This window comes from Diplotaxodon limnothrissa, linkage group LG18 (assembly GCF_057381915.1).
Source record: "Diplotaxodon limnothrissa isolate DT_005_m linkage group LG18, D_limnothrissa_male_GT1.1, whole genome shotgun sequence".
NCBI classification, from domain to species: Eukaryota; Metazoa; Chordata; class Actinopteri; order Cichliformes; family Cichlidae; genus Diplotaxodon; species Diplotaxodon limnothrissa.
The window spans coordinates 27,788,423-27,814,827 of record NC_140613.1 but is presented as its reverse complement, the minus strand read 5'-3'; the positions used below and the strand labels follow the sequence as shown (position 1 = coordinate 27,814,827).

General features: G+C 44.2%; 1 protein-coding gene across 1 annotated transcript; it reads right to left on the bottom strand.

Annotated features, from left to right (window-relative positions):
• Positions 1-16,208: 16,208 nt before the first annotated feature.
• Positions 16,209-17,491, bottom strand: LOC146613876 (E3 SUMO-protein ligase ZBED1-like). Its single transcript, XM_085378588.1, has 2 exons — positions 17,106-17,491; positions 16,209-16,860 (listed from the first exon to the last, which is right to left on the bottom strand). The coding sequence occupies exons 1-2, from the start codon at positions 17,489-17,491 to the stop codon at positions 16,209-16,211; spliced, it is 1,038 nt and encodes a 345-aa protein (XP_085234714.1).
• Positions 17,492-26,405: the final 8,914 nt, after the last annotated feature.

Genomic DNA, 26,405 nt, shown 5'->3' with positions numbered 1-26,405 from the left:
CTTAAAGAAATGTTTTGTGTTTAACCAGGACTTGACTGAGGCCACTGCACAGATTGAGAAAACCACAATGAACATCTGTCTCCAGAGGATGCGCCAGGCAATGACTTTACTGATGTTGGCATCATCATCGAGGGTATAGTAGTTCTTCAAGATCTGGATAACGTGACCTTTGCAGTAGCCATGCTGTTTGGACCTTTTTTATTCCTTCAATATGAGTTACCCATCACAACTCTGCTACACTTTTGAGGTGATTCAAAGGGTGGTAATGGAGTTGGATGCAACTCAGCTCTCAAGAAAAGCTCACAACTAAGACAAAACTGCTCCTGCTAGGAAAGCTCACTGTTATGCATGTGAGGTGATCAGCTCTAGGTGAGAGGACATTTAAATCTCACACTTGTTCTGCTGCATTTTTGAAGCTCAATTCCAGGAACAGATTGCAGGGTTCATTTTTATATACTCTGCAACTGCCATGAGGACATGGCCATTTTTTTGTTGTTGTTGTTTGTTTTTCTTTTTGCTCTATACAAGTTTTCTGTTTGTCTGTTTGGCAGCATTTTTCAATTTCTGTTTGTATTTTTTCTTTCTTTTACTAGTGAAGAGATGTAGCGTGAACAGTTATACAGTCTAAATATCCCATATGGGTCGTGTGAAATGGTATTTTCAGTTTCATTCAGTTGAAGTAAAGAACGTTGAATATTTCTAAGTGTGCTGTTTTGAACCAAGATGTCACAGTATGATCAGTGCTGTAATTTTTGACAGTCACTGTATCAATGTTATTTTTGCGTCTCTTGAATAAAGGTTTTGACCTGCAAGTGCTAATTTCTTTAGTTATTGGGGTAACATGGGTAATGTTAATAGGAAGGTGTTTGCCAATTCAGTAACCTAATTTAATGTTAATGGAAACTAACATTACCTCAAATTGTTTAGTTATAATTGTTGTTTAACTGAATCTTGACATCAGAGGCCTTAAATAGAATGTTTTGTATTGTTCTTTCCCAAGATGGTTACCTGTAACATTTTTCAAAAGAAACAGTTTAATTTCTTTGCTGTGATTGATTCCAGAGAACACGGAAGAACTGACATTATTTAACTGTTGATTTATATAGATTCAGTAATGTCAGTTTAATTCTTTATCTACTGTCAATGCAATGAAATTAGACATTTTGTTTTGAAAGGTTACTGGTGGATGCCAGCAACCATCTTGGAAGAGAACAATACAATCTGTTATAAGGCCTCCATTTGAAAATTGTGTATTTGATACTAGAATATAATAGCAAAATGTAATTTGAAGATAACATGTAGTATTTAAGTGACCAAGTAGTTTTCAATTCAATTCAATTTTATTTATATAGCACCAAATCACAACAAAAGTCGCTTCAAGGCGCTTCATAGATACAGAGAAAAACCCAACAATCATATGACCCCCTATGAGCAAGCACTTTGGCAACAGTGGGAAGGAAAAACTCCCTTTTAACAGGAAGAAACCTCCGGCAGAACCAGGCTCAGGGAGGGGCGGCCATCTGCTGCGACCGGTTGAGGTGAGAGAAGGAAGACAGGATAAAGACATGCTGTGGAAGAGAGACAGAGGTTAATAACAGATATGATTCAATGCAGAGAGGTCTATTAATACATAGTGAGTGAGAAAGGTGACTGGAAAGGAAAAACTCAATGCATCATGGGAATCCCCCGGCAGCCTACATCTATTGCAGCATAACTAAGGGAGGATTCAGGGTCACCTGGTCCAGCCCTAACTATATGCTTTAGCAAAAAGGAAAGTTTTAAGCCTAATCTTAAAAGTAGAGATAGTGTCTGTCTCCCGAATCCAAACTGGAAGCTGGTTCCACAGAAGAGGGGCCTGAAAACTGAAGGCTCTCCCTCCCATTCTACTTTTAAATACTCTAGGAACAACAAGTAGGCCTGCAGAGCGAGAGCGGAGCGCTCTAATAGGGTGATATGGTACTACAAGGTCATTAAGATAAGATGGGGCCTGATTATTTAAGACCTTGTATGTGAGGAGCAGGATTTTGAATTCAATTCTGGATTTAACAGGAAGCCAATGAAGGGAAGCCAAAACAGGAGAAATATGCTCTCTCATTCTAGTCCCTGTCAGGACTCTTACTGCAGCATTTTGGATTAGCTGAAGGCTTTTCAGCGAGTTTTTTGGACATCCTGATAATAATGAATTACAGTAGTCCAGCCTGGAAGTAATAAATGCATGAACTAGTTTTTCAGCGTCACTCTGAGACAGGATATTTCTAATTTTAGAGATGTTGCGCAAATGGAAGAAAGCAGTCTTACATATTTGTTTAATATGTGCGTTGAAGGACATGTCCTGGTCAAAAATGACTCCAAGGTTCCTCACAGCGTTACTGGAGGCCAAGGTAATGCCATCCAGAGTAAGAATCTGGTTAGATACCATATTTCTAAGATTTTCAGGGCCGAGTACAATAACCTCAGTTTTATCTGAATTAAGAAGCAGAAAGTTAGTCTTTATGTCTTTAAGACATTCCTGCAGTTTAACTAATTGGTGTGTGTCATCTGGCTTCATGGACAGATAGAGCTGGGTGTCATCAGCATAGCAGTGAAAATGTATGCTATGTCTTCTAATGATACTGCCTAAGGGAAGCATGTATAATGTAAACAGAATTGGTCCTAGCACTGAACCCTGTGGAACTCCATAATTAACCTCAGTGTGTGAAGAGGACTCTCCATTTACATGCACAAATTGGAGTCTATTAGATAGATATGATACAAACCACTGCAGTGCAGTACCTGTAATACCTACAGCATGTTCTAATCGCTCTAATAGGATATTATGGTCAACAGTATCGAATGCTGCGCTAAGGTCTAGCAGGACAAGCACAGAGATGAGTCCACTGTCAGAGGCCATAAGAAGATCATTTGTAACCTTCACTAAAGCTGTTTCTGTGCTGTGATGAGCTCTGAAACCTGACTGAAACTCTTCAAATAAACCATTCCTCTGCAGATGATCTGTTAGCTCTTTGACAACTACTCTTTCAAGGATTTTTGATATGAAAGGAAGGTTGGAGATTGGCCTATAATTAGCTAAGACTGCTGGGTCTAGAGATGGCTTTTTGAGTAAAGGTTTAACTACAGCCAGCTTGAAGGCCTGTGGTACATAGCCGATTATTAGAGATAGGTTGATCATATTTAAGATCGAAGAATTAATTAATGGCAGGACTTCTTTGAGCAGTTTTGTAGGAATGGGGTCTAAAAGACACGTTGATGGTTTGGAGGAAGTAATTATTGAAGTTAACTCAGAAAGATCAATTTGAGAAAAAGAGTAACTTAACATCAATGGTACTAAGAGTAGCTGTAGATAATATTACATCTGTGGGATGATTATTGGTAATTTTTTCTCTAATGATAAAAATTTTATTTGTGAAGAAGTTCATGAAGTCATTACTAGTTAACGTTAAAGGGATGGTTGGCTCAAAAGAGCTCTGACTTTTTGTCAGCCTGGCTACAGTGCTGAAGAGAAACCTGGGGTTGTTCTTATTTTCTTCAATCAGTGATGAATAGTAAGATGTTCTGGCTTTGCGGAGGGCTTTCTTATTGTTGAAAGATTTTATTATGTTTATGTATAGAAGTACATTTCATTTGAGGTTCTCTAGATGTGTTTGCTCTTTTTACTAGAGAAGTTACACTGTGCAAGCTCAGCAGAAAGTCTCTACCTGTGTACGTTATCTCTTCCACTCATGTATCTGTGATGAAGTCTCTACTGTTGTATGTTATCGCTTCCACTCATGTATCTGTGATGAAGTCTCTACTGTTGTATGTTATCTCTTCCACTCATGTATCTGTGATGAAGTCTCTACTGTTGTATGTTATCGCTTCCACTCATGTATCTGTGATGAAGTCTCTACTGTTGTATGTTATCTCTTCCTGCATGTGTCTGTGACGCAAACATGTTTGAGTACCGTATTTTCACGACCATAAGACGCACTGTGCTAAAAGGCGCAGTCTCAGTTATGTGTGCCATTACTGTATTTAACACACACATAAGGCGCACTGGATCATAGGGCGCATACAAGTACCGTATGCGTATTTAAAAATAAAGCGGGAGCAAACCTGAGTTCGGTGCCTTACTCACATTTTTATTACCAGTAATCGTCATCATCAACAACACACAAGCATACAAGTGTGTGTATTTAAAAATAAAGCAGGAGCAAAACAAAGTTTGGTACTCACATTTTTATCATCAATCAAACCCATCGAAGTCCTCATCCTCTGTGTCTGAATTGAACAGCTGCGCTAAATCTCCATCACACATGCCAGGTTCACTTTCTTCACTGTCAGAGTCACTTTCCGTGCCGTGCGGCTCCTCGGAAATGATGCCGGCTTTTGCGAAAGCTCGAACAACAGTGCCAGCAGACATGTTAGCCCAAGCATCTACAATCCATTGGCAAATTGTGGCGTAACTCGCCCGGCGCTGCCTTCCACTCTTGGTGAAACTGTGGTCTCCATCGGTCATCCATCGCTGGATGTGTTTGTCGCCGATGTGTTTGCTGCAGTAGGAGCGGAAGATGGCCAGCTTTTCCTTATAATCCGCTGGAAGTTGCTGCGCTACCGTAGTCCTGGTCCGGATGGAAAAATGGCACAGTTTCATAAAAAGTGAAAGTGAAAGTACCTGTTCTTTTATACAGGTATGTGCAATAAAGTCAACGCACACACTTCACCCTTTAGCGTTCTCATGGTGTTCTCTACTACGTCCTCCTTACAACACAAAGGGCGCACTGCGCTATAGGGCGCGCCGTACTTTTTGAAGAAAATCTAAGACTTTTAAGTGCGCCTTATGGTTGTGAAAATAGGGTATATAAAGATGGCGCCGGTGAGGTCGGCTGCCGTCACGACTGCTCCGACCACTTTTTCTTTGTCTTTGCTTTTTAAGTTAGTTTTCAGCGTTTCTAAATCGGCAAAATCATCACTATTGGGTACATTAGGTATGACCGTGACACTCTTGTTTCTATTGGTATACAATGTACTCACAATTCGAAGTTTTTAACTCCGGATCCGAGCTGGCCGAGGGAGAACAAAGGGAAGCGGCGGCCTAGAGGGAAGCGAGCCGGCGTCAGGAACAGGCTGAGAGCTCGTGCACACCGCACACCTCTGCCTAGCATCCTGCTCGCCAACGTCCAGTCACTGGAGAACAAGCTTGACGACCTCAGGGCCAGGATAAAGTTCCAGAGAGACATTCGGGACTGCAATCTCCTCTGCTTCACTGAGACATGGCTGAACCCAGCGGTGCCGGACCACGCCATCCAGCCGGCCGAGTTCTTCTCGGTTCACCGCATGGACAGGACACGGGACTCGGGGAAGTCAAGGGGAGGCAGCGTGTGTTTAATGGTGAACAACAACTGGTGCAACAGTGCGAACGTTGTTCCTCTCACACGCTCCTGCACACCAAATCTGGAACTACTGTCCATCATGTGTCGTCCTCGGGAATTTACATCGGTCATTATAAGTGCCGTTTATATTCCACCACAAGCGGACACGGTCACCGCCTTATGCGAGCTGCATGAGGCACTCACACAGCACCAGACACAACACCGGGACGCTGCGCTTATTGTGATGGGGGACTTTAATAGCGCCAACCTCAAACGCGCAGCGCCGAACTTTTATCAACACATCACCTGCCCCACCAGAGGTGAAAGGACACTGGACCACTGCTACACTACGGTCAAGGACGGCTACAAGGCACAATCCCGCCCTCCGTTTGGCAAATCTGATCACGCCGCCATCTTCCTCATGCCAAAATACAAACAAAGGCTGAAACAGGAAGTTCCGGTTCAGAGGAAGGTCGCGCGCTGGACGGATCAATCAGTGGCCGCGTTACAGGACGCACTCGATGACGCAGACTGGGGCATGTTCAGAAACAGCTCCGATGATGACGTCAACGTGTTTACGGAAGCGGTTGTGGGATTCATCGGGAAACTAGCGCATGATACCGTGGAGACAAAGACTATCACAACGTTTCCCAACCAGAAGCCGTGGGTGGATAAAACCATCCGCGACGCTCTGAGATCCCGCACCGCTGCCTACGACGGGGGACATGGACCCGTACAAAGCCACGTCATATAACGTGCGAAGGGCGGTGAAAGAGGCGAAGCAGCGCTACGGGAGGAAACTAGAGTCACAACTCCAACAGAATGACTCTAGGAGCCTGTGGCGGGGACTAAGGACAATAACGGACTATAAAGCACCAACGCGGCCGTGACTCTGGCAGACGAGCTGAACACTTTCTGTGCTCACTTCGAGGCTGCAGCTAAGGACTCCAACAATGCTAATGTTAGCGGCGCTAACGGCTGCAGACAGGAGGATACTGCCAGCACCGGAAACGTGCTCGTCATCTCCGAGCATGTGAAGTAAGGAGAGCCTTCAAGAGAGTGAACACCAGGAAAGCAGCAGGACCAGACGGCATCCCAGGTCGTATCCTAAGAGACTGCGCATACCAGCTAGCTCCTGTGTTCACTGAGATATTCAACATCTCTTTATCTCAGTCGATGATCCCCACATGCTTCAAAGAGTCCATCATTGTTCCTGTCCCGAAGAAACCCCACCCTGCTTCTCTCAATGACTATCTCAATGACCCTGGCGGGTCGCGGAGGGTGGGAGTGCCTACTGGGGTCAGCGGGGGAGCTGGCCCCAGGGAGGGGTTACCTGCCCCTCCCTTCCTTCCCTCCCCATCTCCAGCTGCCTCCCTCTTCCCGCTCCTCCACAACCACCCACACATGCAGGGCCTTGGAGTGGGGGTATGTCACCAGGGTGCAGAGGAGGCTACCCCCCCCCCCCCCCCTGTCCCCTTCTGGCTGCCTCTGCCTCAATTTTATCCCACAACTTAGACATTCACATTATTCACACTCTCATTACACATACATATAGGATCTTGGGGGTGGGCACAATCACGGAGTCCAAATTACCATCAGGGTGTATACCTCACCCCTGACGTCGTTGCCCACCTCTCAATTTTAAATACACTTAGTCATTGAGGGCTAGCAGGAGGGACTATGCGCTTACCTGCTGCTCCTTGGCAGGTAGCTCCATGCCCTCCTGGGTTTTAATTGCACCTTAGAACACATATGCATCAACACTACAATGAGCGGGTGGAGGGAGGTTTGGAGTCTTCTCCCACCCCCATTCTCTGCGGCCTGCTGGAGCGGGAGGGCTAGTAGGAGGAGTTGGCCGTCCGACTGCGGTCTGGGGTGTGGGGCCTCCCTGCTGCTGCGGAGTCGGGGTGGTCTGCCTCTCCCCACCGCAGGGAAAAGGGTAACACCACCCGGGTCTGGGTGCAATTCCCCCCTCCAGGGGCAAGGGTACCTAGACCCGGTTTGTAGAGTACGCTTGGGGAGTGTGATTGTGTGTACAGCGTCTCTTTATGTCTGTCTCCACGTTGGTTGAGTGTGGAGTGAGTGCATATGAGAGCATGAGGGTGGGAATGGATGTTTGTGTCTGTGTGTGCCTGTATGTCTGTGTCTATATGTCAGGTTGGGTATCAGATGCCACCTCTCTGGGGACATCTCAGGCCCTCCAAGGTTTGGAGGCCTATCTCCACCCACCACCACTTCCCCTGCCGGTGGCGGACTCCCTCAGGTGTCGGTGTGTTGGTGGTTCTTTGTGTCTGGGGGTGGGCGTCCGGGTACACACCGGCTCACTCCTTGGCGGCCGCTTGTCGGGGCCTGGGGCTCGCTCGGGCCCCTTTGGAGGTGGGGTGCCCCCGGCCTCTCGGCCTGGGGCTCGGTCACTCAGGCACAGCTGGGGGCCGGCGGAGCTCATGGGCGCGTCACTGCAACTCCCCCTGACTTCTGCTCCGCGGCTGCTGGGCGAGCCCTCATCTGGGACTCTCCTCAGCTCTTACTGGAACAGTGGCGCGGCTGCCCCTCTGTTGGTCTTCCATGGTCTCTTGTGTTCTGGGGGCCTCTGGATGTCTGGAGTTTTGATCTCCTCCATACCCGCTTCACACCCTGGAGGACGGGGCTGTGGCCCCCCCACACTCCCTAGCAGATCATTACATGGAGAAACCTTTGGAATGCAAGCATGCTGATCCACACAGGTATGCACACATGGGTATTCACAGACGCGGACTAAAGCTTTCTTGGCTGCTGCCTCAAAGCACACTGTGCGCTGTCTATCTTGCGTGCTGCACAATATCGTTTATTATTTAGTAAATATTGATATCTATGACTAGCTAGTTTATTGTGATGGTGCTTTGTTTTCTCTATTATTATGTTGCTCTTTGTTGTTTGCTGTCTCCTCTGTTTGTTTTTTTTGTTTGTTTTTTTTTTTTTCTCCATACAGGTGACCCAGGAGTTCTTTTTTTTTTCTCTCTCTTCCCCCCCCCTCTCACCGTCTCTTCTCCCCTTTGGTTTTCTTTCTTTCTCTCCCCCTCTTTCTCTCATTCATTCCCCCTGTCCTATTTATTAAAAAAAAAAAAAAAAAAAAAAAAAAAAAAAAGACAAAGGATGAACTGAAGCTCTGCCATCACGTAATGTCGCATACTGCTGTTTCTGATGTCATTTAAGGAAAAAAAAAAAGAAAAAAAGAAAAAAAAAGAAAATGACTATCGCCCTGTAGCCCTCACCTCAGTAGTGATGAAGTGCTTTGAATGCCTGGTCAGAGACTTCATCATTTCTTCACTACCAGACACACTGGACCCACTACAGTTCACTTACCGTCCAAATCGTTCCACAGACGATGCCATCTCTCATCTCCTCCACACATCACTCACTCACTTGGACACTAGAAGGGGGAATTATGTTAAAATGCTCTTCATAGACTACAGCTCTGCATTTAACACCATAATTCCCTCCACACTCACCACCAAGCTGGAGCATCTGGGACTCAGCTCATCTATGTGTCAGTGGATCTCCAACTTCCTAACTGGCAGACCACAGGCAGTAAGGATGGGCGGACATGTCTCAGCCTCCACCACTCTCAGCACTGGAGCCCCCCAGGGGTGTGTTCTGAGCCCCCTGCTGTACTCTCTGTACACATATGACTGCGTGGCCACTACCAGCTCCACCACCATCATCAAGTTTGCTGACGACACCGTCGTGGTGGGCCTGATCTCTGATAACAACGAGACGGCCTACCTGAAGGAGATTAGGAATCTGGAGAACTGGTGCCAGAGGAACAACCTCCTTCTAAATGTCAGTAAGACAAAGGAGCTGATAGTGGACTTCAGCACTAAGCAGGAGAGGAACTACCAGACCCCTGTCATCAACGAGTGCCCAGTGGAGAGAGTGGACAGCTTCAAATACCTCTGAGTTCACATCACGCAGGACCTGTCATGGTCCTGTCACATCAACACCGTGGTGAAAAAGGCCTGTCAGCGTCTCTACCACCTCAGACGCTTGAGAGACTTCCAACTGCCCTCCAAGGTGCTCAGGAAGTTTTACTTGTGCACCATAGAGAGCATCCTGACGGGAAACATCTTAACCTGGTTCGGGAACAGCACCATGCAGGACAGACGAGCTCTACAGAGGGTTGTGCGGTCAGCTGAGCGCACCATCCGCTCCGAGCTCCCTGACCTGCACTCAATCTACAGCAGGCGGTGCTGGACCAAGGCCAGGAAGATCATGAAGGACCTCAGTAGGGCTGCCATGATTAGTCGACTAGTCACGATTACGTCGACTATCAAAATCGTCGACGACTGATTTAATAGTCGACGCGTCGTTTGAAGCTTTGTAAGATCCCAAAAGACGCAGCAATAAGTAGCAGGATTTAAGAGTGTAATACCGGACTGAAACAGAAGATGGCAGCACTGCATGTACAAGGATGCCAGCTGCCGTTAAACCCCAAAGAAGAAGAAGAAGCTGTGTCCCAGAGATCATAGCGCAGCCCAGCTCAGTTTCCAAAGATGGCGGCAGCTAGTTAGTTTTAATGTTACTCTTATTATTCTTTCTGGGTCACAAAATAAACGTTTAACATATTTTTAGGTGAGAATGTAGCTGTGTAAACCTCAAATATCTGCTCAGTTTATCAAGACGCCACATATTTTCAAAAGTGATCCGACGTTTTCGGAGACGTCTGTTACCCACTAGCTCGATAGTTAGCCAGGGGCTAGGCTAACTAGAGCCGTGAGAACACCGGACTCCCGGCAGATCGTTTTCAAACCCACCGTCATCTTTCGCTACTCAGGTTAAACATATATAAGTCACTTAGATAACTTAAAACTGTTATTGATTGTCTTTTTTTTAGTATTTTATTTGTTCCTGAGTAAATCGGTTTGGCTGAGATTAAAGTTATAGTTTTTACACAGCTGAATAAACGTCAAGCAGACAGCTGATTATTAAGTGTGAGATGCTTGAGAATATACTCCGGTCTCCTGTTATATTTTAGATAGCAAGGAGTTTATTAAACTTCACCGAAACAATCTGCAGATTTCATTAAAATTTAATAAACTATCATCTTGTCTTTATTTTTAGTTAGCGCATACTTTAAACACTTAAAGCTGTAAGCTAATGATGGTTATATAAGAGCAGATGCTGCTGGTGCAATAAGCTGTAGTTTTACATCCAATGGATGATGATGATCTGATTAGTCGACTAATCGCAAAAATAATCGGTGACTAGTCGACTATCAAAATAATCGTTTGTGGCAGCCCTAGACCTCAGCCATCCCAACAACAGACTGTTCTCTCTGTTGAGGTCAGGAAAGCGATTCCGCTCCCTGAAGACCAACACAGAGAGACTGAGGAGGAGCTTCTTCCCGCAGGCAATACGGTCTCTCAATCACAATCACACCACCACACAGTACTGACCCACACATACAGGGAGTGCAGAATTATTAGGCAAATGAGTATTTTGTCCACATCATCCTCTTCATGCATGTTGTCTTACTCCAAGCTGTATAGGCTCGAAAGCCTACTACCAATTAAGCATATTAGGTGATGTGCATCTCTGTAATGAGAAGGGGTGTGGTCTAATGACATCAACACCCTATATCAGGTGTGCATAATTATTAGGCAACGTCCTTTCCTTTGGCAAAATGGGTCAAAAGAAGGACTTGACAGGCTCAGAAAAGTCAAAAATAGTGAGATATCTTGCAGAGGGGTGCAGCAGTCTCAAAATTGCAAAGCTTCTGAAGCGTGATCATTGAACAATCAAGCGTTTCATTCAAAATAGTCAACAGGGTTGCAAGAAGCGTGTGGAAAAACCAAGGCGCAAAATAACTGCCCATGAACTGAGAAAAGTCAAGCGTGCAGCTGCCAAGATGCCACTTGCCACCAGTTTGGCCATATTTCAGAGCTGCAACATCACTGGAGTGCCCAAAAGCACAAGGTGTGCAATACTCAGAGACATGGCCAAGGTAAGAAAGGCTGAAAGACGACCACCACTGAACAAGACACACAAGCTGAAACGTCAAGACTGGGCCAAGAAATATCTCAAGACTGGTTTTTCTAAGGTTTTATGGACTGATGAAATGAGAGTGAGTCTTGATCGACCAGATGGATGGGCCCGTGGCTGGATTGGTAAAGGGCAGAGAGCTCCAGTCCGACTCAGACGCCAGCAAGGTGGAGGTGGAGTACTGGTTTGGGCTGGTATCATCAAAGATGAGCTTGTGGGGCCTTTTCGGGTTGAGGATGGAGTCAAGCTCAACTCCCAGTCCTACTGCCAGTTTCTGGAAGACACCTTCTTCAAGCAGTGGTACAGGAAGAAGTCTGCATCCTTCAAGAAAAACATGATTTTCATGCAGGACAATGTTCCATCACACGCGTCCAAGTACTCCACAGCGTGGCTGGCAAAAAAGAGTATAAAAGAAGAAAAACTAATGACATGGCCACCTTGTTCACCTGATCTGAACCCCATTGAGAACCTGTGGTCCATCATCAAATGTGAGATTTACAAGGAGGGAAAACAGTACACCTCTCTGAACAGTGTCTGGGAGGCTGTGGTTGCTGCTGCACGCAATGTTGATGGTGAACAGATCAAAACACTGACAGAATCCATGGATGGCAGGCTTTTGAGTGTCCTTGCAAAGAAAGGTGACTATATTGGTCCCTGATTTGTTTTTGTTTTGTTTTTGAATGTCAGAAATGTATATTTGTGAATGTGGAGATGTTATATTGGTGTCACTGGTGAAAATAAATAATTGAAATGGGTATATATTTGTTTTTTGTTAAGTTGCCTAATAATTATGCACAGTAATAGTCACCTGCACACACAGATATCCCCCTAAAATAGCTAAAACTAAAAACAAACTAAAAACTACTTCCAAAAACATTCAGCTTTGATATTAATGAGTTTTTTGGGTTCATTGAGAACATGGTTGTTGTTCAATAATAACATTATTCCTCAAAAATACAACTTGCCTAATAATTCTGCACTCCCTGTATAGTTCTTACACACACACACTGGACATTCTGGACTTTGTTTTCACTTCATCACTTAATCACTGCTGCTGTTATTGTGTATATATTTATTTATACTTCTTGTGTATTTTGTTCATACATTCTTATATAGTTCTATATTGTGTATTGTGTATTTTGTTGTACAGTTATTTTATTTTCAATTTAATTTATATATTTTATCTTATTCTTTCCCAGTGTGTTGTACAGTTATTTCATTTTTAACCTTAATTTATATTTTATTCCTTCCTAGTTAAATTTACCCTTTTTAATTTTTCATATTTATTTCCTATCTTATTCATAGCCTTTTCCTTTTTTGTTTTCTTTAGGTCACGAGCAGTTGTCCAAGCATTTCACTACATATCGTACTGTGTATGACTGTGTATGTGACAAATAAAAAATTTGAATTTGAATTTGAGTATAAATAAAGGGTGGCAACTGCTGCGGAGTGTGAGTCTCCGTTTGAACTCTCACCCGTGTGCACGTTAAACCTGCAAACCTGTCTGAGTATCATTTATTCTGACCTGAGTTGCATTACAGGAAAACTCCTAACACTTATAAAGCAGCAAACTATTTCTCCAGGCTAAATGATGATCCTCTAGATTTGTGACACACCATTTCCTCTCCAGATTACGAGTCATCTGCTTTAGGGTACGTGTTTGAGAATTATACCACGGAGTCAGGTACTTCTGATTTGAGGCCTTAGTTTTCACAGGAGCTACAGTATCCAGAGTCGTACGTAGTGATGAAGTGAAATTATTAACAAGATAATTGACCTCTGTTGGGGTAGCGTTCAGATAGCTGCTCTGCTCTGTGTTGGTACAGGGCATTGGAGATGATAACAGTGAGTGGATTATATTCTTAAACTTAGTTACAGCACTTTCAGAAAGAGATCTACTTTGATAAAGTCTACTCTTCACCGCTGTGTAATCAATTATTGTAAATGTAAATGTTATCAGGAAATGATCAGACAGGAGAGGGTTTTCAGGAAACACTGTTAAATGTTCAGTTTCTATGCCATATGTTAAAACAAGATCTAGAGTGTGATTAAAGTGGTGGGTGGGTTCTTTTACATTTTGAGAGAAACCAATTGAGTCTAATAACAGATTAAATGCCATGTTGAGGCTGTCATTTTTAGCATCTACATGGATGTTAAAATCACCCACAATAATTATTTTATCTGAGCTCAGAACTAAATTAGATATAAAGTCTGAGAAATCAGACAGAAACTCTGTGTAAGGCCCAGGTGGACGATAGATGATAACAAGTAAGACTGCTTTCTGAGTTTCACAGCTGGGGTGGACAATGTTAAGCATCAGGCTTTCAAATGAATTAAAAGTCTGTCTTGGTCTTTCATTAATTAATAGGCTGGTGTGAAAAATTGCTGCCACACCGCCCCCTCGGCCTGTGCTTCGAGATTTCTGGTAGTTAGAATGACTCGGGGGTGTTGATTCATTTAAACTAACATAATCATCCTGCTGCAACCAGGTTTCTGTAAGGCAGAGTAAATCAATTTGTTGATCAATTATTAAGTCATGTACTAACAGAGACTTGGAGGAGAGAGACCTAATATTTAATAATCCACATTTCACTGTTTTACTCTTTGGTTCAGATGTGGATACTGTATCCACATCTGAGTATTGGGTAAAAGTTATTGAATGGTGTTGGGATAAAGTGAGAAAATTGTGAAGGATTAAAATATTCCAAGAGCTCAAATTACTTCATCAAAACATGTTTAACCTCCTAAGAGCCAAACTTTTCCACGGCTTGCATTTTTAATTTCTCTTTGATATTTGGGCATATTGGGACCTGACGAATGTAAAAACAAACAATTACCAGATTTTTATTTTTTTTTTACCTGATTTTTGTTTCTAAGAAAAATGAGAGCCACATATCAGGATATTCATTTAAAATGTCAATAGAACAGTAGCAGTATAATGTCCTCGTAAATGGATATCAGGCCCTTGTAGAGCAAAATTGAGTATTTTGGTCTAAATAACCCAAAATGTGATGTCCACATATGTGGACACCAGGTCCTAGGAGGTTAAGTCACATTTTATCAACACAAATTGCACAGGTTTATTGAACATGAATAAATTGTGTTAATTTAACTCAATTGTTTAAGTTGCTGCCAAAGCAAAACATCTGTGTGCAACAAATGTCCACTATTGAATTAAGTAAATCCAACAACATATTTTTTTCAGTGTATTTCTATACAGTGTTACGTGTCTTACCGTGCTGACATGAAGACACTTGGACAGGCTCGGATAAAAGGGGGGTACAACTCAGCTGTAAACTCGCCAGCTGAGGGAAAGTTTCTTTAATGGCGCCATCGGTTTGCAGGAGGTTCAGGAAGTCTTTGCATGTTTTTTCTCCTTTATTCATGATCTTATCCACGAGCTCAATGACGTGTGTCTCCGCATTTGCACTGTTGATGCTTTTAAGATTGTTGCACTCCCGCTGAGTGATCAGCTTATTCTCATAAACTTTGTTGAGAATTAGCCTGTGGTCTCCGGACAGAATCTCATGAATGGCTGTTTTATTGCTCCTTATTGCATTGTGGGCCGACATGCTGAATCTGCGCAAAGGAAAGAGTCAGAGGTGATCCTAAACACTACTGTCTATGAGAACGAAGTGGTTTAGTACAGCTTACTATCGTAATAATAGCTGCACATTATATTACATAAAACGTAATTCTCTTATGGTCAGTTGGAACTTCTGCTGTCCTTGAAAACGAAACCTCGTTCCTTCTTTCAAATAACATCCAACACGAAACTATCCCGCCTTCTGGAGAAGGGTCTGGCTGCAGCCACTGTGGAGCTCCTAGTGATGGGTCGTTCGCGAACGAAATGGCTCTTAGAGCCGATTCTTTGACGTGAACGACGCGAGCCGGCTCCTTATCGCGAGCCGTCACGTGGGTTTTTTTCCCCCCTTCTCTCACCCTCTCTCTCGCACTTTTTTTCCGCTTTACTGTGCACGTGAGCCTTGTGCTTTACGCTGGGCAGAGGGGGGAGGGGCGGTAGTTACACTCAAGTAACACAGGAATAGAGCCAGAGGGAGAGAGAGCCAGGGACAACAACGTCACATTAGAAAGGTATAGTAATCATCCACAACTATTTTCAGTAGTGGAAGATAAAGGATTCAGAAAGTTTATTCATGCAGGTCCATATGACAGAGAATATGCATGTTCTTTTAGTTTTCATATTATAATTTATTAGGGCTGTCAAATGATTAAAATTTTTAATCAGATTAATCATGATTAATTAATTTTTAGGCTGTGATTAATCGCAACTCGAAATATGACCAAAATGTGTGCAAACATACGGACAGATAGCGGATTTTTACACACTTGTTAGTGTTATTTAATGCTAAGACCACGCTGAGTGGCCTGCGTTCACTCAGCGTGGTCTGACGTAGGCTGGGTGTTGTGCTGGAAGCGAATTAATCACAGCCTAAAAATTGATTAATCGCAACTCGAAATATATGTGTATATGTGTATATATGTGTAAAAATCGGGACAGATAGTGGTTTTTAACACACTTGTTTGTTTTATTTATTATGAATTGTGAGTACAAGCAGTACAAGCAGAACAGGGCTTCAAATAATTGTGAGGGATTTTTACTGAATGTTTTCCACCCGTTTAAATCTAGCACATTGTTTTATCCATATACATCTTCAAGTTCACAGAACATAGGCCTAATTCAACAGGCAAAATAGAAAAAATCTCCAATCATCCTTTTGGGTAAGGTAGATTAGTGCAAAAAAATATGAACAACAGTGAAAAGTATTGTTTAAATCACATTCAACCATAGAACAAGCTCTAAACACACGGTCCTCTGGTCTACTCATCCTTCAGCCAGTTGCTGAGACAAACCAACTTGTCCACGTTCTCTGAGTGCAGAGCAGACCTCTTCTTGTTCACAATGTGCCCTGCTACAGAGAACAGCCTCTCACAGGGCACTGTGGAGGCAGGAGTGGCCAGGTATCTGCGAGCAAGGCGGGCCAGCTGGCTGTGGGCTCCTGCATAAGCTGCCCACCACTGTAAGGGACAGTCCTCTAAGGCAGTGCAGGGCTCTGCTCTGTAGCACTGTATGGCTCTGTCCTGCTGTACCTCCTCCTCTGACTCAGAGTCAGAGTCCATCTGCAGCAGGCTCAGCCTCTTCTTGGCTGGACCTTCTTCTGCAGTGTGTGATCTTCTAGGAGAGTCTTCATGCAGCATGCCTGCCAGTGTGGTCCACACTGCTTCTCTGTCAGTCTTGGGCACACTGCGTAGGTCTTTAAAACGTGGGTCCAGTGCAGTTGCGATCTGGAGCCATGCATAGTTGGTATGTTCCTGGCGGGAAGCAAGGTCTTCCTTAAACTTCTCTTTAAACCTCACCACATATGCAGGGTCCTCATCAGTTACTTCCATGACACGGCGCAGGTGGCAGAAGGCTGGTAGAACTACAGAGCAGGAGACGTAGGCCTCTCCTCCCAGCAGTTCAGTCACATATCTGCAGTGGCAGTGGAACACACACACACACACACACACACACACACACACACACACACACACACACACACACAGAGATAAGACAGCAAATTAAAAAAAGCTTTTTAATACTAGGTAATATTAATAAAATATTTGATTTCATTTATTTTTTAAATAAGACATTTTCATAATAACAAAACTGATTTAAGATGTATGTTTGATACATTTAATCTAAACCTACAATTATGGTCACAATGACAGGCTCACCTGCAGGGCTCTAGAAGTGTCTCCAGTCTCTGGAGTTTGTCCCACTCTGGAGGCGTCAGGAGGACAAGTTTATGCTTTTGTTTATCCAGAGTCGCGGTTACTGCAGTTTGGTTGCGGATAAAGCGCTTCACCATCTCCAGCGTGGAGTTCCAGCGTGTAGGCACGTCCTGGGCCAACGGCTCCTGCTTGCGCCCCAGTGACACCTGCTCTGCGTTCAGCTCTGCTGTGTTTGCTGGGCTGTGCTTAAAATGGCCAACAATTTTGCGGCATTTGGCCAGCGCAGTGACAAAGCCACTGTCTGCGAGACTCACTGTGATGCATCTCTGTAGAATGTGCGCGGTACACGGCATGTGATTGAATGGCATGATGCGAGCCGCGGCGATCATATTGCGCGCACTGTCCGTGCCTACTGTTGTCACCTTCTCCTCAATTCTCCACAGTCTGGAACTGCTCTGCACAAACCTCCGCAAAGTGCCGCTCTTCCGTTTTCATTATAGTCAGCGCAAAGGATGTCAGACCCCAGGCTTCAGTGATTAAATGCGCAGTAAATCCCAGGTAATTGTCATTACTCAATGATGTCCAGTGGTCTCCTGTCAGAGCCACGCATTCTGTGTGAACTAAAGCCTCTTCTTTTTTCTATTTCTCCGTTTCATACAGTTCGTGGATTCGAATTGTTATTGTGCTTCTCGCTGGGGGCTTGTAGGACGCGTCCTGAGATACAACCTTTAAAACATCCGCAAAGCCCTTGTCCTCCACAATGCTTAGCGGTCTACAGTCCTTTGCTATCCATTTGGCTATATTGTCGGTCAGTTTGTCCAAAGAAGACTTACCGAGTGGCCTGCGTTCACTAAGAGTGGTCTGATGCAGGCCGGGTGAAGCTGCTGCCCCGACAAATGCGTGTTTGGCATTCAGGTGGTATTTTAAGGTCGAATTTGAACGGTGAAATTGAAACTCTTTACTACAGTGAGTGCAAATTACAACGCGTTTGTTTATTGTCCCATCTATGTTCTTCTTGTATTTAAATTCCCCATCCAGAAGGCCATCCTGTTCCTGCTTCTCCATTTTCAGTGGCGCGGTAAACAAATCAAGTGGAATTATGGGAGCGACTTATCTGCGTGTTGCGCTAAATAGTTAAATATTCTAACGTAATTTATTCCAAAATTTAATTATCGCAATTAACGCGTTAATTTCGACAGCTATAGTTAGAACATTCATTGGCTCTACCCTCTGTGTTCAATAAAACTGCAGCTGATGGAAAGTCCATGAAAATGACATGCCCTCACTGTGGCCTTACTCTTCATAGCTCTGGCAAGCTATTTGCACACTGGAGAGAGGAAGCCAAAGCTGTGCTTGAAGGACAACACGTGCCCATTTTCAGACTGAAAAAGCGCAAGTTCCAGGAAGTCAGTCAGGTCAGTATTCACTTTAAACAGTAGTGTAATTACATGGTTAGTGAAATTTGAATAACTGTTAAAAAACTGTTCTGCAACAGAGAAATAACTATGTTTTCATCCCCATTTGCCTGACACAGGAGCCAGCAGTTGTTGAAGATCTGCGTCCTGCTGTGCAGTGGGTTGTCCAAAATAAGGCACTTTTCCGTGGACATGTAACAATGCCCAAATATCTGTCCTTAAATCAAGGGGACCAGCAGAGGGTCTTAATAGACATGTCAGAGGAAGAAGACACTGGAGCAAGGGACTTGTTCCTCTTTGTTTTTCAGTTTGCAGAGGACATGGAGCTCTTTTTGAAAGCATGTGCTGATGAGCAGGGACTAAGGGTCAGTGCTATGTTTGACATGTAATGGACAAATGAAGGCACTGGCTGTGTTTGTTTGTTTGTTTGTTTAATATGTTGTTGTTGTTGTTGTTTTTTTGTTTTGTTTTTTGCGTAGTACAAAATTCCAATTAAACTTATTTCAAAATGTTGTTCACTTTATTCTGTGTCCATACTTATAATAAAGGATTACAGTGTAACAGCATTAAATGTAAATGTAACAGCATTTTTTTTAACTTGTAATTTCAAAATAAAAAGCTTATTGTTGATAATAACAGTAAAGAATTGCAATCAATAATATTTTTATACATTTTAAACATTAACACTCTGGGCTCTATCCTGGCCATCTGTGGACACTTCACTTATTCTTTTTTTTTGACTACTGCACTGCAGTGGACCAAAAGAATGACACGGGTTTGATCTTAAGGATCTAATAGTTGTGTGTGTTGTGCATGACATTGCCACACAAATATGTATTTGCAAGATAGAGTAGAATAAATTATGACGCATGAAATATTACATAGGCTGCAGTGAATTTCTGTTGATGCAGCCTATTGAGCTTTGAGTTTCCCAGTCAAACTTAGCTTTGAAGCACATGCTAAAAACACTTTTACTCTTGTACATTTCAAGACAAGACACCATAGCCAAAATATTAACAAAATATATATTATTAACAAATTCAAAGCTGCAGCACATACAGCAACACCGTTAGTAAATGTGTCCTGGAGTTTATGCAGGTGCAGAAAGTGCTGCTGCTGTAAGTAAGCCTAACAGCTTCCAGATCACTTATTTTTCTGGAAAGATGGTAGGAAGGGCATCACTGCTCATTTCTACAGTCTCCCAGATCTTGGAATACAATCCCTTTGTACCATGAAACCACTTCGCAGTACTAGGAGTCCACTAAAACCTATAAAGAGAGTGATCCCGGAAGAAATGGGGCACACACTAGTGACCTCAACAATTGCAAGACAGCCTTTTCCCCGATGCTCAGATGGGGATAAAAAGGAAGTTTCATGAAAACATTAGGACTTTATCACCGTTTTATCTGAAAAGTTAATGGTAATATATAACCTAACTGGCTATAAAGAGTAAAAAATTTAGATACAATTTTGATTTTGATGAAAAGGACTGGTGCTATTTTAAAGAGTCACATCGGTAAAAGTAGATAAATGTTTTAAGAAATATACATTTTATAGCATTTTGTGAACATACACAAAAAGTAGCCATTTTTGGCAACAAACAAGCTGAGAGAGAGTTTCATATTTTTTGCTCTCCTTGAACAAAAATAATAGTGCATAATAATCAATGTTGATGTTAATCAATTAGATGTCCCAGACATTACTATTAATAATACAGCAGCCCCTCGTTTATCGCTGGTGTTACGTTCAAAAAATAACCCGCGGTAGGTGAAATCCGTGAAGTAGCCAACTTTATTTTTTACAATTATTATAGATGTTAAGACTGTAAAACCCCTCACTACATGCTTTATACACTTTTCTCAGACAGGAACGAACATTTTCACACTTTTCTCTTTTGTTTAAACACTCTTAGAGTTCAAACCTTCGTAGAAACATAAGTCCAGTATTATGGAATGAAACATGAAGGTGCATTTGAGGGTGCAAAACGTTTCGTCGGCATTGTAGTGTTTGTTTGTGAGAAAACTTACAAACATACAGTACAGCACTTCAGAGTTACACTGCTAGCGATCGAAGATTTATGTAAATTCGACAAGCTAAACGCATTCTGTACTGTACAGCAGGAGTCCCCAACCTTTTTGCACCACAGATCACTTTAATGTCAGACAATATTTTCAGGGAACGACCTTTAAGGTGTCGCGGATAAATACAAAAAAAGAATAAAAAAAAGAAACTGTGGTATTTTGTAAATATAATAATAAACGTGACTTGAGCTGTGCGCCAGCAACAATGACAGTGACATCCTCCTCTCTGCTTCTTAACGCTCTCTGGTCGCTATGGTAACGCGTAAATAGTTCTTTCAAAATAAGACACACAACTACAACCATACATTTCACCGTAAGAGAATTACGTTTTATGTAATATAATGTGCAGCTATTATTACGATAGTAAGCTGTAATAAACCACTTCCGTCTCATAGACAGTAGTGTTTAGGATCACCTCTGACTCTTTCCTTTGCGCAGATTCAGCATGTTGGCCCAAAATGCAATAAGGAGCAATAAAACAGCCATTCATGAGATTCTGTCCGGAGACCACAGGCTAATTCTCAACAAAGTTTATGAGAATAAGCTGATCACTCACCGGGAATACAACAATCTTAAAAGCATCAGCAACGCAAATGCGGAGACACACGTCAATGAGCTCGTGGATAAGATCATGAATAAAGGAGAAGATAAATGCAAAGACTTCCTGAACCTCCTGCAAACCGATGGCGCCATTAAAGAAACTTTCCCTCTGCTGGCGAGTTTACAGCTGAGTTGTACCCCCCTTTTATCCGAGCCTGTCCAAGTGTCTTCATGTCAGCACGGTAACACACACACGCAATGTATAAAACCCCTGTGATTTGTGTATATAGACTGTTCCACGGACCCCCTCTAACCACTGCTAAGATGGTACATTCCTCCCATCCTTTGTTGGTGTTTGCGCTGGTTCACCGTGATAGCGCTGATGGAGCTGGGCTGTTGTACTGAACATGTGTAGTGCGTGTGCGTGAATGATAAGTAAGTGCCTTGTATTTGTTTGTTCTATGGTTGTAACTTATCATATATTTAGCTATGTACATTGGGTGATGCTTAGTAGAGTTTTCCAGCTGTTCGTGTAGCCACGAGGCAATGTATATTCGCGCTGATTTGACCAAAATGGCGCTACCCTTGTGAACTGAGCTGCCCAAAGTAAAGATGGAGTCTATCCCTGTGCAGCAGCCCATTTGTGTCCGCCAGGGGGTGGTATTTAGTCATTTCTGTTCAACCCTTTCTGTATTATTTAGACCAGTTTGGTTGACTTAATTGTTTGCTAATTGTAATTTCTGTTATTTTTACAGAACCACACATACATATACTCACACGAATTCACTTCTGGAGATGTTTGGATTAAAGGAACCCTAATTATCATTGCTGTGGACCCTCTTTTTCATCATATAAGTCACCTGTGCCTTCTGACCGAGGATAGGAAAATCCTGCTGTAATTTGCCAGTCTATTAAGCACACACATGTCCAGTTCAAGTGGTCCTTCGAGCCGGATTAATTACAGCATTTCCTAACATGGCTGCATCCCGATATGATGAAGAACAACAAGGTGCCCGGCAAAGGAGACCACATAGGGCTCCAAGATATCTGGATGACTTCATCTGGACCTATCCCCCACAGCCGACTAACCCAGTTCCACCGAACACTAATGCAGCTACTCCAATACACCAAACCGCTGGCATCGATGGCTCACCAGAGATGGAGAGAATAAGGAGGATGGAGCAGTGTGTTACCCAGGTACAGGAGCAGATGAGGGAGATACAGAGCGCTATACAAGTGTCTTTGAACTTTGGCCAAAGAACCCCCCAAGTACAGTTACAAACCCAGGCCCGGAGCCATAGTATGCCTTTACTAACTGTGGATAATAATCCTACACAAGCTCCTCCTATGGGCGGACTAGAAAACACCCCCCCCATATCTCCAGTAATACCTGGCCCTCAGTCTCATACTGTACAGCAGACCTCCCCTTCCACAGCTCATCAAGTTGATAACCCTCAAATATTACAGTTAACAGCTCCTACTCTCCCTGTTAACCGACCTATTCCTCAGTCCCCTCCATACGTCCACTCTTCTATGCCATCAGCTGCTCAGCCAACACCAGTGGTACACCGGTCTGCATTTACAGCAACAGAACAGCAACATCCTCCCTGGTATCAGCAAAGAGACCTGAATTGGCAGTCATCAACCCCACAGTGGTCTGTGCCACACAGTGCTGCTCAGTTTAGTATCCCTGGCACTATGCAGTACCCTGTCCCGCTGCCGCCTGGCATGCCCTCTCCAGGCTATCCGCCTTGGACTTCAGGCCCACCTCTCAGTCAGCCATACGTTACACAAGTGCTGCCACCTGCTGTTAGCTCACAGTATACCTATCGGCATCCTGCTCCAGCTGCACCTCCACCTGTCAGTTCACAGCATGATGTAATTCAGAGCAGCCCACAACACTCCTCATCTCTGCTTTCCTCTCAGAGACCGAACTTGATGGAGATGGCTATTTCCTCTTCTTATGGCATCCCTAAACCCAACCTGATCCGCTTCACCACAGGAAAAGAGAGTGATTTTCTGCTACTGAAGAAAGGTCTGGATGGAGTTTTGGGACCACACCCACACCTGTCTGAGGATTACAAATTCCAAGTACTTCTGGATCATCTAAAGTTTCCTCCTGCGTTTCAGCTTGCAAAGAGGTATGTGCATGACACTACGCCCTTCAGTAAAGCAATGCAGGCTCTACAGCAGCGCTATGGACAACCACGCCAATTAGTCCAAGGTGAAATTAACAACATTTTGAGAGCTCCCACAGTGAAAGCTGGAGATGCACAGGGGTTTGAAGACTTTGCTCTATCAGTTAGTAGTTTGGTGGGACTACTAAACTCCATGGAAGGAGCTGCTAAGAGCGAACTAGAGTGTGGTTCCCATGTGGACAGGCTTTTGAGTAAACTCCCCTTCTCCTATCAAGACAGTTTTGCTGAATATTGTCTTGCAAAGGGCATCTTGCAGAGTGACTCAGCTAACACCTATACTCTCCCTGACTTTGCACAGTGGTTAGAGAGGAAGTCACAGGCCATACAGATATCACGAAGGGCTACAGAAAGCTACATATCTGATAAACCCCGCTCAGATCGTAGAGACAAGTCATCCCGACCATTAAAGACATCCTCATCAGTCTACTATGGCACTGACAAGCCTACAACACCGACGGCTAATACCACTTCAGCCCCTACTGACAGTAAAGAACCGATGAAAGGGAAGAAAAGAGAGAAATTTAAGCCCTACTGCCCCTTCTGTAGCAGTACAGAACATTACTTGAGTTCCTGTTCTGACTTCAGTAAGCTGAGTACTACACAGATTATTACATGGATTAATGACAATAAGAGATGCTGGAGATGTGGTCGGAGTCACCAGCCTGACAGTTGCAATCTGAAGAAACCTTGTGCCACCTGCGGAGAACAACACCTGCAGATCCTTCATGAAGCTGCCTCCAGCTCAAACAAGAGTATCCTGACATTGAGTACAGCCTCCAGCATGGTGTATTTGGACCAAGTCACTCATTCAGGCAGAGTCATGCTTAAAGTGGTCCCAGTTACCCTCCACAATAATGAGCGATCTCTGTCCACCTACGCCATTCTTGACGATGGATCAGAGCGGACTATTGTTCTATCTGCAGCGGTTCATTACCTGCAATTGAATATCACAGAGGAGTCCCTCAAACTACGAACCATCAGGCAGGAGGTGTCACAGTTACAAGGCGCATCTGTTTCCTTTGAACTAAGCGCACCCAGCTCTCCCCAAATCAAACATCACATCAGACGTGTCTTCACTGCTAAAGAACTTAATCTGGCAAAACAATCCTGTCCAGTGGACATACTCCGTCAGAGATATCCACATCTGGCCGACGTTCCCATCAAAGCATTTAAGGATGTGCAGCCTATGCTTCTTATAGGCTCAGATAATGTCCAGCTCATCACCCCTCTGTCACCTGTCAAAGTCGGTCCACTAGGCAGCCCTGTTGCTGTCAACACTAACCTCGGTTGGGCCATCCAGGGACCGGCTACCTTTCTACATCTACCTACTGAAGCTTCATGTCTGCACACATCCCTGTTACCATCTCCCTCTCAAGCGCTAAGACAGAACGTTGAGAAGCTGTGGCAGTTAGATGTGCTCCCCTTTCGATCAGAGAAAGAGGTAACTCGCTCTAAACAAGACAAAGAGGCACTGGAGTTACTGCAGAAAACCACAGAACGTGTACAGGTGGATGGAATAGCTCGCTATGCTACTCCTCTGCTCCGCCGCAGAGACTCCACTAAACTACGAACTGACCATGACGCAGTGATGGCTCTCCTTCGGTCCACCGAGAAGCGCCTGATTAAAGATCCTGATCTAGCGGCTGTGTACAATGCAGAAATACACAAACTGGAACAAGCAGGTTATGTAAGAAAACTCACTCCTGAAGAGGCAAACCGCACAAATGAATCCTGGTTCATTCCCCATCATATTGTGCATCATAACAATAAGCCTAGGATAGTTTTCAACTGTTCCTTCCAATACAGGCAAGACTGCCTTAACGATCAGCTGCTACCAGGTCCAACTCTCGGTCCATCCTTAATAGGTGTCCTGCTGAGATTTAGGGAGCACCCTGTTGCTGTGAGTGGGGACATACGAGGTATGTTCCATCAGGTGCGGCTTCTTCCGCATGACCGGCCCCTGCTGAGATTCGTGTGGAGAGATATGGAAAGAGATCGAAGCCCGGACATTTATGAGTGGTGTGTCCTGCCCTTTGGAACCACATGCAGCCCCTGTTGTGCCACGTATGCCCTTCAGCGCCATGTGCAGGATCATAAAGATGGCAATGAACAAGTACTAGACTCAGTGCTGCGCTCATTTTATGTCGATAACTGTTTGCAATCTTTGCCCTTTGCTTTGCAGGCACGACCACTTGTCGATAACATCAGTGAGTTGCTATCTACTGGTGGTTTCGAAATCAGACAGTGAGTCAGTAACTACCCAGAGGCCATTGCTCATCTCCCCTCTGAAGCAAAGTCCCCTACCTGCGAGCTGTGGTTGACTGAACACCAACCAGATCCCCAAGAACCAACCTTAGGCTTGGCATGGCACTGTTCCACAGACCAGATCGCCTACAGATGTCAGCCAGTGGTTCCTCAGGAGTCAACCATGAGAAATATCTACAGCATCCTCGCCTCTCAATACGACCCACTGGGCTTCATCATCCCCTTCACGACCCGGGCAAAGGTTATTGTTCAATGTCTGTGGCAGAACGACAGGAACTGGGATGATCCCATCGAGGGCGAGTTACTCCAGCGGTGGCAAGAGTGGGAGCTGACTGAGGCTGCCAGCTGGAGGTATGTCCCCTCGGCTTTGAACCCAGCAGATGACATCACCCGGGGAAAACCATTACGTGAGCTGTCAAAACCTACCCGGTGGATGGATGGGCCCCCCTTCCTGAGACAAGCATCTGAGCAGTGGCCAGCACGACCTACTGTGAGTACAGACACTGAAGATAATACTGAGTTAAAGAAATCAGCTTTCTGTGCCTATGTCACTACAGATTTGGCACAGTCTGATCCTGCATACAACACCTGGGCTGATTTGGTGCAGGCCACCCACCTGTCTTCTCACGGGGCGGCTGTCCTCCCTATGTCAGCGGCACAACGACTAGAGACTGAAGTTCAAATTCTCAAACAGGCACAACAAGATAGCTTCCCTGTTGAAGTACACACACTCAAATCTGGGAAAGAGGTGTACAAAGACAGCAGACTGAGCAACCTTTCTCCCGAATATGACAGTCAGCTTGG

Bases quoted from the DNA above. Each gene is read 5' to 3' on its own strand.
- LOC146613876 (XM_085378588.1), bottom strand. From the start codon at position 17,491: ATGATCGCCGCGGCTCGCATCATGCCATTCAATCACATGCCGTGTACC. The intron at 16,861-17,105 runs GTGAGCCTGTCA...CTGCCACTGCAG, and splicing joins ACACTTCTAGAGCCCTGCAG to ATATGTGACTGAACTGCTGG.